The sequence below is a fragment of the Hyla sarda genome, chromosome 3 (assembly GCF_029499605.1).
Source record: "Hyla sarda isolate aHylSar1 chromosome 3, aHylSar1.hap1, whole genome shotgun sequence".
NCBI lineage: Eukaryota > Metazoa > Chordata > Amphibia > Anura > Hylidae > Hyla > Hyla sarda.
The window spans coordinates 240354570-240371401 of record NC_079191.1 but is presented as its reverse complement, the minus strand read 5'-3'; the positions used below and the strand labels follow the sequence as shown (position 1 = coordinate 240371401).

Below are 16832 nucleotides of genomic sequence, written 5' to 3'. Positions count from 1 at the left end.
TCAAAAATTGGTAAGAATCAGTTATGACAATAGTAACAAATACAGGGTGGTATATTGTTATTAATATATGTTAGGGGAGAATATAGGTAATGATATGTGGACGTAGTTTATGGTATATATGTGATGCGTTAACATTTAACTAGAAGAAACTGGGTATGGTAAAAGAATAGAATTTAAACCAGGATTGTCTCCGATATTTCATTGAGCCCTAAGGGGGCTAGAATCCAAAATACTTCTAAATGCTTCAAATCTATTAGAGAAGTACTATCTTCAAAGGAAAGCTGATCACCACACCTTTCTATATAATACTCAGACACTATTAACCATAACGTGCAGCTGTTACACCATTTAGCTGTAATCCCATATCCTTCCTGGTATTTAGTGCTACACGTATAACAGTCGGTAAAATGAAATCATGGTAGAGAAAAAGTACGGAGCACTTACCGATTGAAATGCTGCAGGATTCTTTATTTTCTTCCACAGGAACACATTGTGCGGGGGAGCGAACTGCTGGGCAGACCTTCGGGCAACGGACCATATCATGCATTAGCGCTTCATCAGGCCCTACCTGTGGAAGAAAAAAAAAAATCCTGCCACATTTCAACCGGTCAGTGTTCCGTACATTTTTTCTTTACAATGATTTCTGTTAGAGAAGTGTTCAGGCACAGAGTCTATTGGTATGATGGAGTATGGATTTTTTATATCCCGATGGGCTGCGGCACAGTGTTGTTATAAACTATTATGCGTTTGGAATTGTATTCTAACATTGTGATGGTGTTTATTCACCCTGTTCCTTAGTTTTTGTGTGGTGCGACCCACATATTGTAGGTGACAGCAGCATTCGATAAGGTAAAGTACGTATTCTGTGTCGCACGTCAGATGAGATTTGATCTGGAAAGATTTGCCGGTAGTATTTGACTTAAAGCTGGTGCACTTATGTTTAATTTCCTTACAGCAAAGACATCTGTTTTTTCCACATCGAAAAATTCCTGCTTTGATTCTATTTTTCCTTTTTTGTGTTGATTTAATTGGCATGGTGCTAAAATATTCTTAAGAGACGGAGCTCTACGAAAGTAACCTGTGGATATTCAGGAAGTAGATCTTTTAAAAATGTTTCCATTTTTAAAATATGCCAAAGTTTTTTTTAAGAATATTTCTTAGTTCAGGGGAAGATGCATTAAAAGTGATAATAAAATTTAGTTCAATTTTTCTTGTTTTTCTTTTGGAATGAGACACTGTGCTTGAGTCAGATTTTTTATTTTCCCGATAGGCTTTAGTGATCAGACGTTTTGGATACTTTTTAGCTTGAAAGCGTTTTTCCAATGTTCTGGCCTGGATCCGGAAGTCTTCATCCCTAGAGCAGTTCTTTCTAATCCTCTGGTGTTGTGAAAAAGGTATATTCTCAAGCCACTTCTTGAAGTGACCACTACTGAACTCACCAGGTGGATGTTTCTTTTCTTGAGATTTATCTAAAGGAACGCATAACCCAGAGGGGGTCTTAGACTGACTTTTAAACCCACCTTTAATGACGATGCTTTGTATAATAAAAATTGGTATGACTTACCTGATAAAAGTATGTTTAATATGTTACAGATGTTGATTGATAAAAGATTAGATATATGTAACACTGCTAACACTCATATAAAACTTACCATGTCACAATTACAAAAATATCAGCCACACAGTAACTTTTCCCATATTAATCGCAATATCACAGGGCCCCTCAATAAACTTGAAACCGAATTGATAGAGAAAAAAAAAGGTACAGAAACTTAACAGGAATAGAGCAGACTATACAAGAGGTGACCCATGGAATGGGTGAGAGTATAAGGGGTTGAACTACCCTCACCACCCCATCGAGAGAGAAAACAAATTCACAACACCACCCAACCAGACAAACCAGGACATCAACAGCCACAACCTCTAATGGATAACCACTATCCTACTCCTATCCAGCAGGGTCCAAGGCAAAATAATTATCCCCCGTCCAAAATGCGGCATCCGTATGGCCCCCAAAATCTTAACCCTGAAGGCCGCCCCAGAAATATGGAAACAGAGAGATGCCCTGCGAACAGAGCACAACGAAGGATTTATATCTACACGGACTATAAGAAAAAGGATGAAAGGAAAGCAAAAGGTCCAGTTTCAGATAAAAACATTGATCCCATACAACAACCACACATTGGGTCACATCCAGTTGTTGATCCAACTCAACATCCTAAATGATAATGCTCATTAAGTACTAAATCAATCATCAGACCCCACAGAAGTTAACAGAGTTGGAACCCCCGAGAAAAAAAACATTAGCCATGGTCAGGTTGAGGAACAAGAGCAATTTCACACTCCCATGACACTATTTTATACAAGCAAGTGCCAGCCATAGAAAAAAATGTGAGACAGTATCTAGGAGGATAACTTTCTGCAAATCTATGGGAAACTCATCCTACACCCATAACACACCACTCCAGGAATCAGACCCCGCCATCCAGGGACTCCTAGAACTATCGATCCACAAAATTACAGAAACCCAGACCACTGTGGCTCAAAGCATGGATGGTTCAACCCACAATGACCTTGTTTTTATAGATAACACCAATAATTGTTCCACTCTTGTTCCCTTTCTCAAAACTGCTATAACTGATATGGCTATAGAACACAACCAACCATCTGACTTCAGTTCCGGAAACCTCAGCGTTTTTTTTTAGGGATGGACCCCGTGCAGAGATTTTCTTACAAAAAAGAAAGCGAGGAACCAGGGGGAGCAAAAAGAGGAAAAAACTATCAACAAAATCACCAGAGGATCCTGCTGAAATGATTAAAATATTTAACTTATCATCTTCTGTTCTGAATCCCTATGAATTGTCCCTCTTGAAAAAAGGGTTATCCTTTTGCCCCACAAACCAGGCCAATCCCTTCCAACTCTTTATAGATTTACATAAGTTTTAAATAACCCTTAAAAGATTCTTCAGTATGAAAAATGAAAATAACCATATGGATCCAGAAGAACCGGCATCCACTACCATGTCCAATATGTTTGTACATCAAGAAGTGAAGCTCCCTCCAAATTTTACCCGGTTCATGCACAGGGCCAATATATTTCAACTTTTCATGAACTAGTACAGAAGGATTTCCAAGATCAACCTCCTAAAAAAATATAATTAAAACATGATCAGCTCTGAAATATCGGCTTTGAAAAAACTACAGAAAAAAATTTGGACATTGTACTTAGACCAGCAGCCAAAAGGTATAGGGCTGGAAATTATGTACTATGAAAACTTCCATCCTGAGACTTTCAGGATCCTGATGGATCCTGAATATTATGGAAAGGCCTCCAAAGACCCTTTTCCATCTATTCAAAAAACTTTGTATTTTTTTCATAAGGCTCATACCGATAATGTTCTAAACAAAGACTAATTTAAATTCCTCACAGTTACTAATATTAACAAACGTTCCTTGAGGGGTGTAGTTTCCAAAATAGTATGCCATGTGGTATATATATATATATATATATATATATATATATATATTATTATTATTTTTTTTTTTTTCTGTTCTGGCATCATGGGGACTTCCTAAATGCGACATGCCCCCCAAAAACCATTTCAGCAAAATTCTCTCTCCAAAAGGCCAATTTGGCTCCTTCCCTTCTGAGCCCTCTAGTGCACCCACAAAGCACTTTACATCCACATATGAGGTATTTCCTTATTCTAGAGAAATGGGGTTTTAAATTCTTTGGGGGCATTTTCTCCTATTACTTGTTGTGAAAATGAAAAGTTTGGGGTAACACCAGCTTTTTTGTATTAAAAATATTTTTTTTTTTATTTTCATGTCCCAATTTAACGAAAGTTCGTCAATCACCTGTGGGGTGTTAAGGCTCACAGTTACATTCCATGAGGGGTGTAGTTCCCAAATAAGTATGCTTTTTTTTTTTTTTTTTTTTTTTTTTACTGTTCTGGTATCATGGGGGCTTCCTAAATGGGACATGCCCCCCAAAAACCATTTCAGAAAAATTTGCTCTCCAAAATGCCATTGTCGCTTCTTCCCTTCTGAGCCCTCTAGTGCACCCACAGAGCACTTCACATCCACATATGAGGCATTTCCTTACTTGAGAGAAAATTAATTACAAGTTTTGGGGGGCCTTTTTACCTTTTACCCTTGTAAAAATGAAAAAAAATGGGGCTACAATAACATTTTAGTGTAAAAAAAGTGAGATTTAGATTTTTCTCCTCCATTTTACTACTATTCCTGTGAAACACCTGAAGGGTTAACAAACTTTTTGAATGTCATTTTGAATACTTTAAGGGGTGCAGTTTTCATAATGGTCCATTATAAGGAATTTCCAACGTAAAGACCCTCAAATTCACTTCTAAACTTAACTGGTCCCTGAAAAATTCTGATTTGGAAATTTTCAGGAAAAATTAGAAAATTGCTGCTAAAGTTTGAAGCCCTCGGATGTCTTCAAAAAGTAAAAACCTGTCAACTTTATGATGCCAACATAAAGTAGACATATTGCATATGTGAATCAATATATAATTTATTTGACATGTACCTTTTTCCTTACAAGCAGAGAGCTTCAAAGTTAGAAAAATGCTAAATTTTCAAATTTTTCCTGAAATGACGCGAGTATTGACGTAAATTTACCACTAACATAAAGTAGAATATGTCACGAAAAAAAAATCTCTGAATCAAATTTATAAGTAAAAACATCCATTAATGCTTAAAGTGATAGAGGTCAGATTTGCAAAAAATGTTCCCGTCCTTAGGGTTATAATGGGATCCGTCCGCAAGGGGTTAAGGACCACAGTTTTTTTCATTTTTACACTTTTGTATTTTCCACCTCCCCTTTTTAAAAACTTAGAACACTTTCTATTTTGCACCTTTTCTCCCCACTTTTCATTTTTGCACTTTTGTATTTTCCGCCTCACCTTCTAAAAAATCAGAACGCTTTCAATTTTGCACCTTTTTGTTCCCAAATAAATAGGAAAAAAGGTGAGGAGGAAAAAACGAAAGTGCAAAAATGAGTCCTTTACTCCTTAAGGACCACAGGTTTTTTCATTTTTGCACTTTCGTATTTTCCACCTCACCTTCTAAAAAATCAGGACGCTTTGAATTTTGCACATACAGACCCATATGAGGGCTTATTTTTTGCGCCACCAATTGTACTTTGTAATGACACCAATCATTTCACCACAACATTTACGGTGAAACCAGAAAAAAAAATATTTGTGGGGCAAAATTGGAAAAAAAGCGCCATTTTGTAAATTTTGGGGGCTTCCAATTCTACACAGTGCACTTTTCGGTAAAAATGACACCATATTTTTATTCTGTAGGTCCATATGGTTACAAGGATACCAAATTTATATAGTTTTTTAATTTTACTAGTTTAAAAAAATAACTACATGCTCCAAAATGTATATGTTTAAAATTTGCATCTTCTGACCCCTTCTGACTTTTATAATTTTCCATATACAGGAATGTATGAGGGCTAATTTTTTTGCACCGTGATCTGAATTTTTTTTTATCGGTACCATTTTTGTTTTGATGGGACTCTTTGATTTTTTTTTTTTTTACAGTAACATCAGTTATCTGTGGGTGTAGTGAACTGCACTCTAATCTTGTGATTTCTATAGTATCAAGGTTACATGTCCGTTTGACCATATGGTGAATGGTGTAAAAAAGGGACACCCCCTTAATTAGCAAAATAGCTTTTTTTTGTTTTTCAATTTCACCTCACAAATAAAATTTTTTTTTCCGTTTTGTAGCATATGTTATACGTATTTTTCATATGGTATTATAAGACTCGGCCAAGGCTGTGGCTATCCTCTGCATGAAGCGTCATGTTGAGACACTCCTTCATATATTCTGTATTGTAGCTCAGACTAAAACGGAGTACAGTGTTCGTGTGTTGCCATTACTCCAATTGAAAATGCTTGGAGGGGTGTGTGGTCCCTGTGCTTTTAGCACAGGGAGATTCTGAGCCCCCTTTAGTGGAAAGTAGGGGGTCACACAGGTTAAATCTAGCAAAATCCAAAAGTCATTCTATCCTATTTTTGTCTAAGTAAAAACAAGCAGGTAACACTGCATGGGGCACGTTTTCAATTACTTAGGTGAAATTTTGTTGCTGACACTGTTTTCTGAATGGATTTTTATTTGCACAAAATTTATCAAAGCATGTGCGTCTGTTTTATAAATTTTGTTTAACACCGTCAAAAATACCAACAAACCGTCAAATCTGACTATGCAAAACAAATTGATAAATTGACCCCCAAAGTCATTTTAACCCCTTAAAGAGTACCTGTCATCATCTAAACTTTCCCTGATCCCCCTCCCCATCTGTCCCCTTCTCTAACTATGCCTATCCCTGTGTTTATTGAGGTTTAAAACGCTGTGGAAATACCTTTTTTTTTTTTTTTATCCCTCTTCATTAGCTCAGGAGCACTGTCTTTCTGAGGGGTGGAAGGAGGCGGGTCCCGGCAGGCATGATGTCACATGAAGCCTGGCTGGGACTCTGCTTCTGCCAGTCTAACTGTATGCTGCTCTCCCTCTGCAGCAGTGTTTCCCAACCAGGGCACCTCCAGCTGTTGCAAAACTACAACTCCCAGCATGCCCAGGCAGCCAACAGCTGTCCGGGCATGCTGGGAGTTGTAGTTTTGCAACAGCTGGAGGCACCCTGGTTGGGAAACACTGCTCTGCAGTGTGCATACAGACTAAGTACAGGGGAGGGACAGCAGCCTGTCTCTATCTCCTGTGTGTCTCTGCACTAAAAAGTCAATGCTGAGAACCAGGGGCGGTGGGAGCAATTACAGAGGCAGTGATTAAGATGAATGTCAGGGGGGGGGGGGGGGCAGGGAGTGCAGTGAGATAATACAATGTATAAGATAACGTTTGGTGAGGGGCAGGGAGAACACAGAGCAGGGGGGAGGGGGAGGTGACTGGCTGTTATATGAGAGGCATGTGCAGGCTTGTAGCTCACAGTACTGCACTTCCGGTGGAAGGACCAGAGCCCTTCAGCATTAGTCCTAAAAGCTGTACACTTACTATGAAAAGCATAGGATGCTGCTTGCAGACCAGGCATAGAAGAGTGACCCCTAGTGGCCAAAAGTATAAAATGAAAAAACTGGTATAAATATTAATATTTTTTAATGAAGATATATTACAATATCTCTTCATTAATGATTATGAACAACATATTAAAAGTTTTTGTTGATGGCAGGTACTCTTTAAGGACCAGGGTTTTTTTCCGTTTTTGCACTTTCATTTTTTCCTCCTTACTTTTAAAAAATCATAACTCTATCAATTTTCCACCTAAAAATCCATATGACGGCTTATTTTTTGCGCCACCAATTCTACTTTGTAAGGACATCAGTCATTTTACCCAAAAATCTGTGATGAAACGGAAAATAAAATCATTGTGCGACAAAATTGAAGAAAAAAATTTATTTTTGTAAATTTTGGGGGCTTCCGTTTTTACGCACTAAACTTTTCGGTAAAAATGACACCTTATCTTTATTCTATAGGTCGATAATATTAAAATGATACCCTACTTATATAGGTTTGATTTTGTCGTACTTCTGGAAAAAATCACAACTACATGCAGAACATTTTATATGTTTAAAATTGTCATCTTCTGGACCCCTATAATTATTATTTTTTTTTTTTTCGCGTACAGGGCAGTATAATCTGATGTTTTTAGCGGTACCATTTTTGTATTGGCTGGACTTTTTGATCGCTTTTTATTCATTTTTTCATGATATAAAAAGTGACCAAAAATACACTATTTTGGACTTTGGAATTTTTTTGCGCGTACACCATTGACCGTGTGGTTTAATTTAACAATATATTTTTATAATTCGGACATTTCCGCAAGCGGCGATATCACATGTTTGTTTTGATTTTTATTTACACAGTTTTTTTTTTTTTAATGGGGAAAGGGGGTTGATTAAAAATTTTATTAGGGAAGGGGATAAATGATCTTTAATCACTTTTTTTTATTCCCTTTTTTTGCAGTGTTATAGCTCCCATAGGGGGCTATAACACTGCACACACTGATCTTTTACATTGATCAATGGTTTCTCATAGGCAACCATTAATCAATGATTCTGCCACTTGACTGCTCATTCCTGGATCTCAGTCATTTGGCGATTGGATAACAGGAGGCAGGTAAGGGGACCCTCCTGCTGTCCTACAGCTGTTCAGGATGCCGCGATTTCACTGCGGCGATCGAGAACAGCTCCCTGAGCTAACCGGCATTGGTTTTCTTTCACTTTTAGACGCAGCGTTCAAAGTTGGGTCTAAAGGGTTAATAGCGCGCGGCACCACAATCAGTGCCGCGCGCTCTTAGCCACGTACCGGTACGTCCTTGGTCCTTAAGGGGTTAAAGGGGTACTCCGGTGGAAAAAAAAAATTTCATATCAGCTGGCTCCAGAAACGTAAAGGGGTACTCTGGTGGTAATTTTTTTTTCTTTTAAATCAACTGGTGCCAGAAAGTTAAACAGATTTGTAAATGACTTCTATTAAAAAAATCTTAATCCTTCCAGTACTTATTAGCTGCTGAATACTACAGAGGAAATTATTTTCTTTTTGGAACACAGAGCTCTCTGCTCACATCACGAGCACAGTGCTCTCTCCTGACACCTCTGTCCATTTTAGGAACTGTCCAGAGCAGCATATGTTTGCTATGGGGATTTTCTCCTACTCTGGACAGTTCTTAAAATGGACAGAGATGTCAGCATAGAGCACTGTGCTTGTGATTCAGCAGAGAGCTCCAGAGTGTTCCAAAAAGAAAAGAATTTCCTCTGTAGTATTCAGCAGCTAATAAGTACTGGAAGGATTAAGATTTTTTAATATACCGTATATACTCGAGTATAAGCCGAGGCCCCTAATTTCACCCCAAAATCCCAGGAAAAGTTATTGACTCGAGTATAAGCCTAGGGTGGGAAATACATCACCCCCCCTGTCATCATCCAGACCCCCGTCATTAACATCCTCATCATCCTCACCCTGTCATCATCCAGACCCTCATCATCACCTGTCATCATCCCACCCCCCTTCATCATCCCCTTGTCATCATCCCACAACCCCCCCTTCATCATCCCCTTGTCATCATCCCACACCCCCCCTTCATCATCCCCTTGTCATCATCCCACACCCCCCTTCATCATCCTCTTGTCATCATCTGCCCTCAGTGGTCTTCAACCAGCGGACCTCCAGAGGTTTCAAAACTACAACTCCCAGCAAGCCCGGGCAGCCATCGGCTGTCCGGGGTTGATGGGAGTTGTAGTTTCGCAACCTCTGGAGGTCCGCAGGTTGAAGACCACTGCGGCCTTCGACATCATCCAGCCCCCTCTCACCCCCTTTAGTTCTGTACAGTACTCCCTCCGCTCGGCGCTGGTCCGGTGCTGCAGGACTGTCCGGTGAGGAGGTCGTCCGGTGGGATAGTGGTTCCGGGCTGCTATCTTCACCGGGGGCGCCTCTTCTCCGCGCTTCGGGCCCAGAATAGAGGCGTTGCCTTGACGATGACGCAGAAGTACGTTGGTAATGAACGTACCTCTGCGTCGTCGTCAAGGCAACGTGACTATTCTGGGGCCGGGCCCGAAGCGCTTAGAAGAGGCCTCCCCGGTGAAGATAGCAGCCCGGAACCACTATCCCACCGGACGACCTCCCCACCGGACAGTCCTGCAGCACCGGACCAGCGCCGAGCGGAGGCGAGTACTGTACAGAACTAAAGGGGGTGAGAGGGGGCTGGATGATGTCGAAGGCCGCAGTGGTCTTCAACCTGCGGACCTCCAGAGGTTTCAAAACTACAACTCCCAGCAAGCCTGGACAGCCGATGGCTGCCCGGGCTTGCTGGGAGTTGTAGTTTTGAAACTTCTGTCGGTCCGCAGGTTGAAGACCACTGCGGGTGGAGAGTTCACTCGAGTATAAGCCGAGGGGGTGTTTTCAGCACGAAAAATCGTGCTGAAAAACTCGGCTTATACTTGAGTATATACGGTAAGTAATTTACAAATCTGTTTAACTTTCTGGCACCAGTTAATAAAAATAAAAAAAAAGTTTTCCACCGGAGTATCCCTTTAACCACTTAAGGACATAGGACATTCTCTAACGTCCTCACTACCTGGGCTTTAATGCCCAAGGACGTTAGAGAACGTCCTGTTGTATTTCCTTCAATACAAATCCTTCAGCAGGCATCCAGGGCAAACGCTGAGGGGGGCCATGTAGGGAAATCGCCCTTGCGATCAGCCCGATACCGGGCTGATTGGGTCTCTGGGACCCGACCGCCCGGTAATTTCGCATGATCCCGGTTGTTAGACAGCCAGGACCATGCTGAAGACTTGGAGCGAGGTGGCAAGCCTGCCACCACCTCCGATCCCCTGCGATCCGTCGGTTAACTAACCGACCAATCGCAGGGGGGGGGGGGCGGATACTTCCTCCCGTCCTGCCCGGCCCCTTGAAGTGTGGAGAGGACGGGAGGATGACCGGAGGACGCGGCGGGGGACGGGGGAGTGCTGGGGCCCAGCCCCGGTACTTACCTCGTCCCTGAAGACCCGGATGCCGGCGACGGAGACGGCGGCAGCGGCGACAGGTGAGTTGATCTTCAGCCGCGGTCGGCCTTTTACAGCAATGCACGTCGCCGTAAAGCGACATGCATTGCTGTATTTGGACCCTGTAAACTACAACTCCCAGCATGCCCAGACAGCCCTTGGCGTCTGGGCATGCTGGGAGTTGCAGTTTTGCAACATCTGGAGGTCCACAGTTTTGGGACCACTGTGCCCTTCCAGATGTTGCAAAACTACACATCCTCAGCTTGCCCTTACTGTCCAGGCATGCTGGGAGTTGTAGTTCTGTAACATCTGGCCCTTCAGATGTTGCAGAACTACAACTCCCAGCATGCCTGGACAGTTTTGGCATACTGGGAGTTGTAGTTTTGCAACATCTGGAAGGGCACAGATTGGGAACCACTGTATTAGTGGTCTGCAAACTGTAGTCCTCCAGATGTTGCAAAACTACAACTCCAAGCATGCTGGAAGTTGTAGTTCGGCAACATCTGGCTCTAAAGATGTTGCCGAACTACTACTCCCAGCATGCCTGAGAATGCTGAGAGTTGTGGTTTTGCAACAACTGGAGGCACACTGGTTGGGAAACATTGTCTGTTTCCTAACTCAGTGTTTCCCAACCAGTGTGCCTCCAGCTGTTGCAAAACTATAACTACCAGCATGCACTGATAAACTGTGCATGCTGGGAGTTGTAGTTTTGCAACAGCTGGAGGCCCCCCCCCCCTCTGTGAATGTACAGGATACATTCACATGGGCAGGGGGCTTACAGTGAGTATCAGGCTGCAAGTTTGCGATGCAGCAAATTTTGCGCGGCAGCTCAAACTCACAGCGGGAAACTCGCTGTAATCCCCCGCCCATGTGACTGTACCCTAAAAACACTACACTACACTACACTACACTACCACAAAATAAAATAAAAAGTAAAAAAACACTACATATACACATACCCCTACACAGCCCCCCTCCCCAATAAAAATGAAAAATGTCTGGTACACCACTGTTTCCAAAATGGAGCCTCCAGCTGTTGCAAAACAACAACTCCCAGTATTGCCGGACAGCCGTTGACTGTCCAAGCATGCTGGGAGTTTTGCAACAGCTGGAGGCACCCTGTTTGGGAATCACTGGCGTAGAATACCCCTATGTCCACCCCTATGCAAATCCCTAATTCAGGCCTCAAATGCGCATGGCGCTCTCACTTTGGAGCCCTGTCGTATTTCAGGGCAACAGTTTAGGGCCACATATAGGGTATTGCCGTACTCGGGAGAAATTGCCTAACAAATTTTGGGGGGCTTTTTCTCCTTTAACCCCTTATGAAAAGGTGAAGTTGGGGTCTACAACAGCATGTTAGTGTAAAAAAATAAATTTTTTACATTAACACGCTGGTGTTGCCCTATACTGTTCATTTTGACAAGAGGTAAAAGGGAAAAAAGCCCCCCAAAATTTGTAATGCAACTTCTCCCGACTACGGAGATACCCCATAAGTGGGCGCAAAGTGCTCTGGGGGCGCACAACAAGGCCCAGAAGGGAGAGTGTACCATGTACATTTGAGGTGATTTGCACAGGGGTGGCTGATTGTTACAGCGGTTTTGACAAACACAAAAAAAAAAAAAAAAATGTGACCCCATTTCGGAAACTACACCCTCACGGAATGTAATGAGGGGTGCAGTGAGAATTTACACCCCACTGGTTTCTGACAGATCTTTGGAACAGTGGGCTGTGCAAATTAAACATTTTGTACAGCCCACTGTTCCAAAGATCTGACAGACACCAGTGGGGGGTAAATGCTCACTGTACCCCTTGTTACGTTCCTCAAGGGGTCTAGTTTCCAAAATGGTATCCCATGTGGGGGTTATCTTGCTGTCCTGGCACCATAGGGGCTTCCTAAATGCGACATGCCCCCCGAGCAAAATTTGCTCTCCAAAAGCCAAATATGACTCCTTCTCTTCTGAGCATGGTAGTTCGCCCGTAGTGCACTTCAGGTCAACTTATGGGGTAACTCCACACTCGGAAGAGATGGGGTTACAAATTTTGGGGGGTATTTTCTGCTATTAACCCTTGCAAAAATGTGAAATTCGGGGGGAAACACACATTTTAGTGAAAACAAATATATATTTTTTTACATATGTAAAAGTCGTGAAACACCTGTGGGGTATTAAGGTTCACTTTACCCCTTGTTATGTTCCCCAAGGGATCTAGTTTCTAAAATGGTATGCCATGTGGGGATTTTTTGCTGTTCTGGTACCATAGGGGCTTCCTAAATGCAACATGCCCCCCAAAAACCATTTCAGAAAAACGTACTCTCCAAAATCCCCTTGTCGCTCCTTCCCTTCTGAGCCCTCTAATGCGCCCGCCGAACGCTTTACATAGACATATGAGGTATGTGGGCTACAAATATAAGTATAAATTTTCTCCTTCTACCCCTTGTATATATAAAAAAAATTGGGTCTACAAGAACATGCGAGTGTAAGAAATGAAGATTGTGAATTTTCTCCTTCACTTTGCTGCTATTCCTGTGAAAAACCTAAAGGGTTAAAACGCTGACTGAATGTCATTTTGAATACTTTGGGGGTGCAGTTTTTATAATGGGGTCATTTGTGAGGTATTTCTAATATGAAGACCCTTCAAATCCACTTCAAACCTGGACTGGTCCCTGAAAAATAGTGAGTTTGAAAATTTTGTGAAAAATTGAAAAATTGCTGCTGAACTTTGAAGCCCTCTGGTGTCTTCCAAAAGTAAAATCACGTCAATTTTATGATGGAAACATAAAGTGGACATATTGTATTTGTGAATAAAAAATTTTTTTATTTGGAATATCCATTTTCCTTACAAGCATAGAGCTTCAAAGTTAGAAAAATGCCACATTTTCAATTTTTTCATCAAATTTTGGAATTTTTCACTAAGAAACGATGCAAGTATCGACAAAATTTTACCAGTAACATAAAGTAGAATATGTCACGAAAAAACAATCTCGAAATCAGAATGATAGGTAAAAGCATCCCAGAGTTAATATTTACAGTGACAGTGGTCAGATGTTCAAAAAACGCTCCGGTCCTAAGGTGTAAAATGGCCTGGTCCTTAACCCCTTAAGGACTCAGGGTTTTTCCGTTTTTGCACTTTCGTTTTTTCCTCCTTACCTTTTAAAAATCATAACCCTTTCAATTTTCCACCTAAAAATCCATATTATGGCTTATTTTTTGCATCACCAATTCTACTTTCCAGTGACATTAGTCATTTTACCCAAAAATGCACGGCGAAACGAAAAAAAAAATCATTGTGCGACAAAATCGAAAAAAAAACGCCATTTTGTAACTTTTGGGGGCTTCCGTTTCTACGCAGTGCATATTTCGGTAAAAATTACACCTTATCATTATTCTGTAGGTCCATACGGTTAAAATGATACCCTACTTATATAGGTTTGATTTTGTCGCACTTCTGGAAAAAATCATAACTACATGCAGGAAAATTTATACGTTTAAAAATGTCATCTTCTGACCCCTATAACTTTTTTTATTTTTCCACGTACGGGCGGTATGAGGACTCATTTTTTGCGCCGTGATCTGAAGTTTTTATTGGTATGATTTTTGTTTTGATCTGACTTTTTGATCACTTTTTATTCATTTTTTAATGTTCTAAAAAGTTACCAAAATACTCTTTTTTGGACTTTGGAATTTTTTTGCGCGTACGCCATTGACCGTACGGCTTAATTAATGATATATTTTTATAGTTCGGACATTTACGCACGCGGCGATACCACATATGTTTATTTTTATTTTTTTTTACACTGTTTTATTTTTTTTATGGGAAAAGGGGGGTGATTCAAACTTTTATTAGGGAAGGGGTTAAATGACCTTTATTAACACTTTTTTTTTACATTTTTTTTGCAGTGTTATAGGTCCCATAGGGACCTATAACACTGCACACACTGATCTCCTATGCTGATCACTGGCGTGTATTAACACGCCTGTGATCAGCATTATCGGCGCTTGACTGCTCCTGCCTGGATCTCAGGCACGGAGCAGTCATTCGTCGATCGGACACCGAGGAGGCAGGTAAGAGCCCTCCCGGTGTCCGATCAGCTGTTCGGGACGCCGCGATTTCACCGCGGCGGTCCCGAACAGCCCGACTGAGCAGCCGGGATACTTTCAGTTTCACTTTAGAAGCGGCGGTCAGCTTTGACCGCTGCTTCTAAAGGGTTAATACCGCACATCGCCGCGATCGGCGATGTGTGGTATTAGCCGCGGGTCCCGGCCGTTGATTAGCGCCGGGACCCACGCGATATGATGCGGGATCGCGGCGCGATCCCGCTTCATATCGCGGGAGATGGCGCAGGACGTAAATATACGTCCTGCGTCGTTAAGGGGTTAAGGGGTTAAACAGATTTGTAAATTACTTCAGTTAGAAAAATCTTAATCCTTCCAGTACTTTTCAGCTGCTGTATGCTACAGAGGAAGTCAAGTTATTCTTTTCTGTCTGATCACAGTGCTCTCTGTTGACACCTCTGAAGCCAGTTGATATGAAAATTTTTTTTTCCACCGGAGTACCTATTTAAGCCCCAAGTAAGTCATCTATTTACTACCTGTGGTAGTGAAGAATACAAGTAAGCTATAGACTTTAGTAGATGCTACATATATGCACAGGTAGCTATCACGTATCTGTGCTTTTCCTTTTTAATGTTTGATTATCTTTGGAAGATGTAGTAACTCCTGTATGTAAACAACTGTGAATTGAGTTATTCCTACCAAAGAACATTGTTATTGCTAGGACACCCACTTATTCCAAGAACAAAAGGTAAAATGCCCCTTTGGCTTTTATTCCTGTACAGAGTTGCTTCTGTATATTGGCTCTTTAGGAAACTACAACACAGTCCCATTCCATTGCTATGGCTTCTTCATTGTAGGGATCCTGGCAGTTGAATCCCCACTTATTATTTGATGATGGTATATGCAAGTAATGCAGTGGTGGGAAACCCCCTTTATCTATGGTGTAAGAGTGCTGTTATAGCTAGTCTTTGCTGTAAATGATAGCTAGGGAATCCAGAGTGGGTGTCAAGAATCTCTTAGTTTGTTCCTTAGCAACTACATTGCAGCATAAAACATTCAAATAGAAGTATGAGGTTCCGATTCTAGGGGACTATGCACTTCATGTAAAGGGAAAATCTTTTAACCTGACAGCACGACATTGTTTGATTGATATTGACATAATGTACAAGTAGTTCTACATGAAGGAATTGTCTACGATAGAAAAAAAATCATAAACAGTAAAACTAGAAACCTGACAGAAGTCATGATGCTAGTGTGAACAATGCCTAGTCAAGCAACAACTCTAAAAAAAATTCTGATATTTCTGTGGCTGTAGAATAATAGAGAAAAATACATATTTATCTACCCCTGGTCCCCAGAGCACCCGCTATCCCCTCCTGGCTGTTCCCATTCAGCTCCGTCTGGTCTCCTGATGCCCTTGGCTGAGACTGGGGTTAGGTAAGAATAGCTTTTTTTTTTTTCCTCTAAAATCAGAATTTTTTTAATATCCGGAATATTCTTTTACATATTTTCATCTGATAACAACTATTATTACTGTTATTAGATCAGATAATAGTGATTTGATAGGTAGCTCCATTAGGTACTTCTAGGCCGCGTTTCCACATGCCCCCATGCATTCACTAAAGCTGATAATCCCAGCAACATCATGCGGCCAAAAGTAAATGAAAGGTGCATGATTTCCACTAAATACGCTTACCGGCATGTGGGAACGCAGCTTACACAGTGCAGTTTTGATCAGGTTTTGTCATGACTTTTAAAGCCAAGTTTTGAAGATCATAATGAATTAGATAATATAAAAAACAAAATTGCTGTAGCACAGGCTGTAAAAGTTGTTTGTGAATTGCAGTTGGTGGTTTTACTGCAACTTTAAATATTGCCTGTGGGAAGCAAAAAACGCTAAGTGTCAATACAACTATTAAAAAAGATTGCTACTTTTACTCACATCTAGTGTGATTACTTTTGTAAGGGTGGTCTGAAATTTAGTCCTAAGCTAGGTAAACCATGTTCTTTGCAAAATTTTCATATTGTACCCTCCTAGGATTCTAAATTTAGTATACAGATGAAACACAGCCTTTTGACTATTGTAGGAGCATGCTGCAAGAATCCACATCCCAAGGAGAGGAAAACATGTTATGAAGGCTTTACAAAAACAACAAGAACTTTATCTAAAGAATGGATTGTACAAAATGAATGAACTATACAGTAGATCAGGGGTCTCATACTCAAATTATCTGGGGGC

The 16832-nt window shown here is 41.1% G+C and overlaps 1 protein-coding gene across 7 annotated transcripts in view; it reads left to right on the top strand.

The window, feature by feature from the left end:
- The window catches only part of CDK19 (cyclin dependent kinase 19), a 438492-nt gene that overhangs the window by 17603 nt on the left and 404057 nt on the right, over positions 1 to 16832 (top strand). For 4 of the 7 annotated variants that reach the window (XM_056566328.1, XM_056566329.1, XM_056566325.1 and 1 more), the window contains exon 2: positions 484 to 607. The exons of the other annotated variants lie outside the window; for them this stretch is intronic. In XM_056566328.1, coding sequence (XP_056422303.1) covers positions 484 to 607 — 124 coding nt within the window. The remainder of the gene's footprint in view (positions 1 to 483; positions 608 to 16832) is intronic. 7 annotated transcript variants of the gene reach the window in all.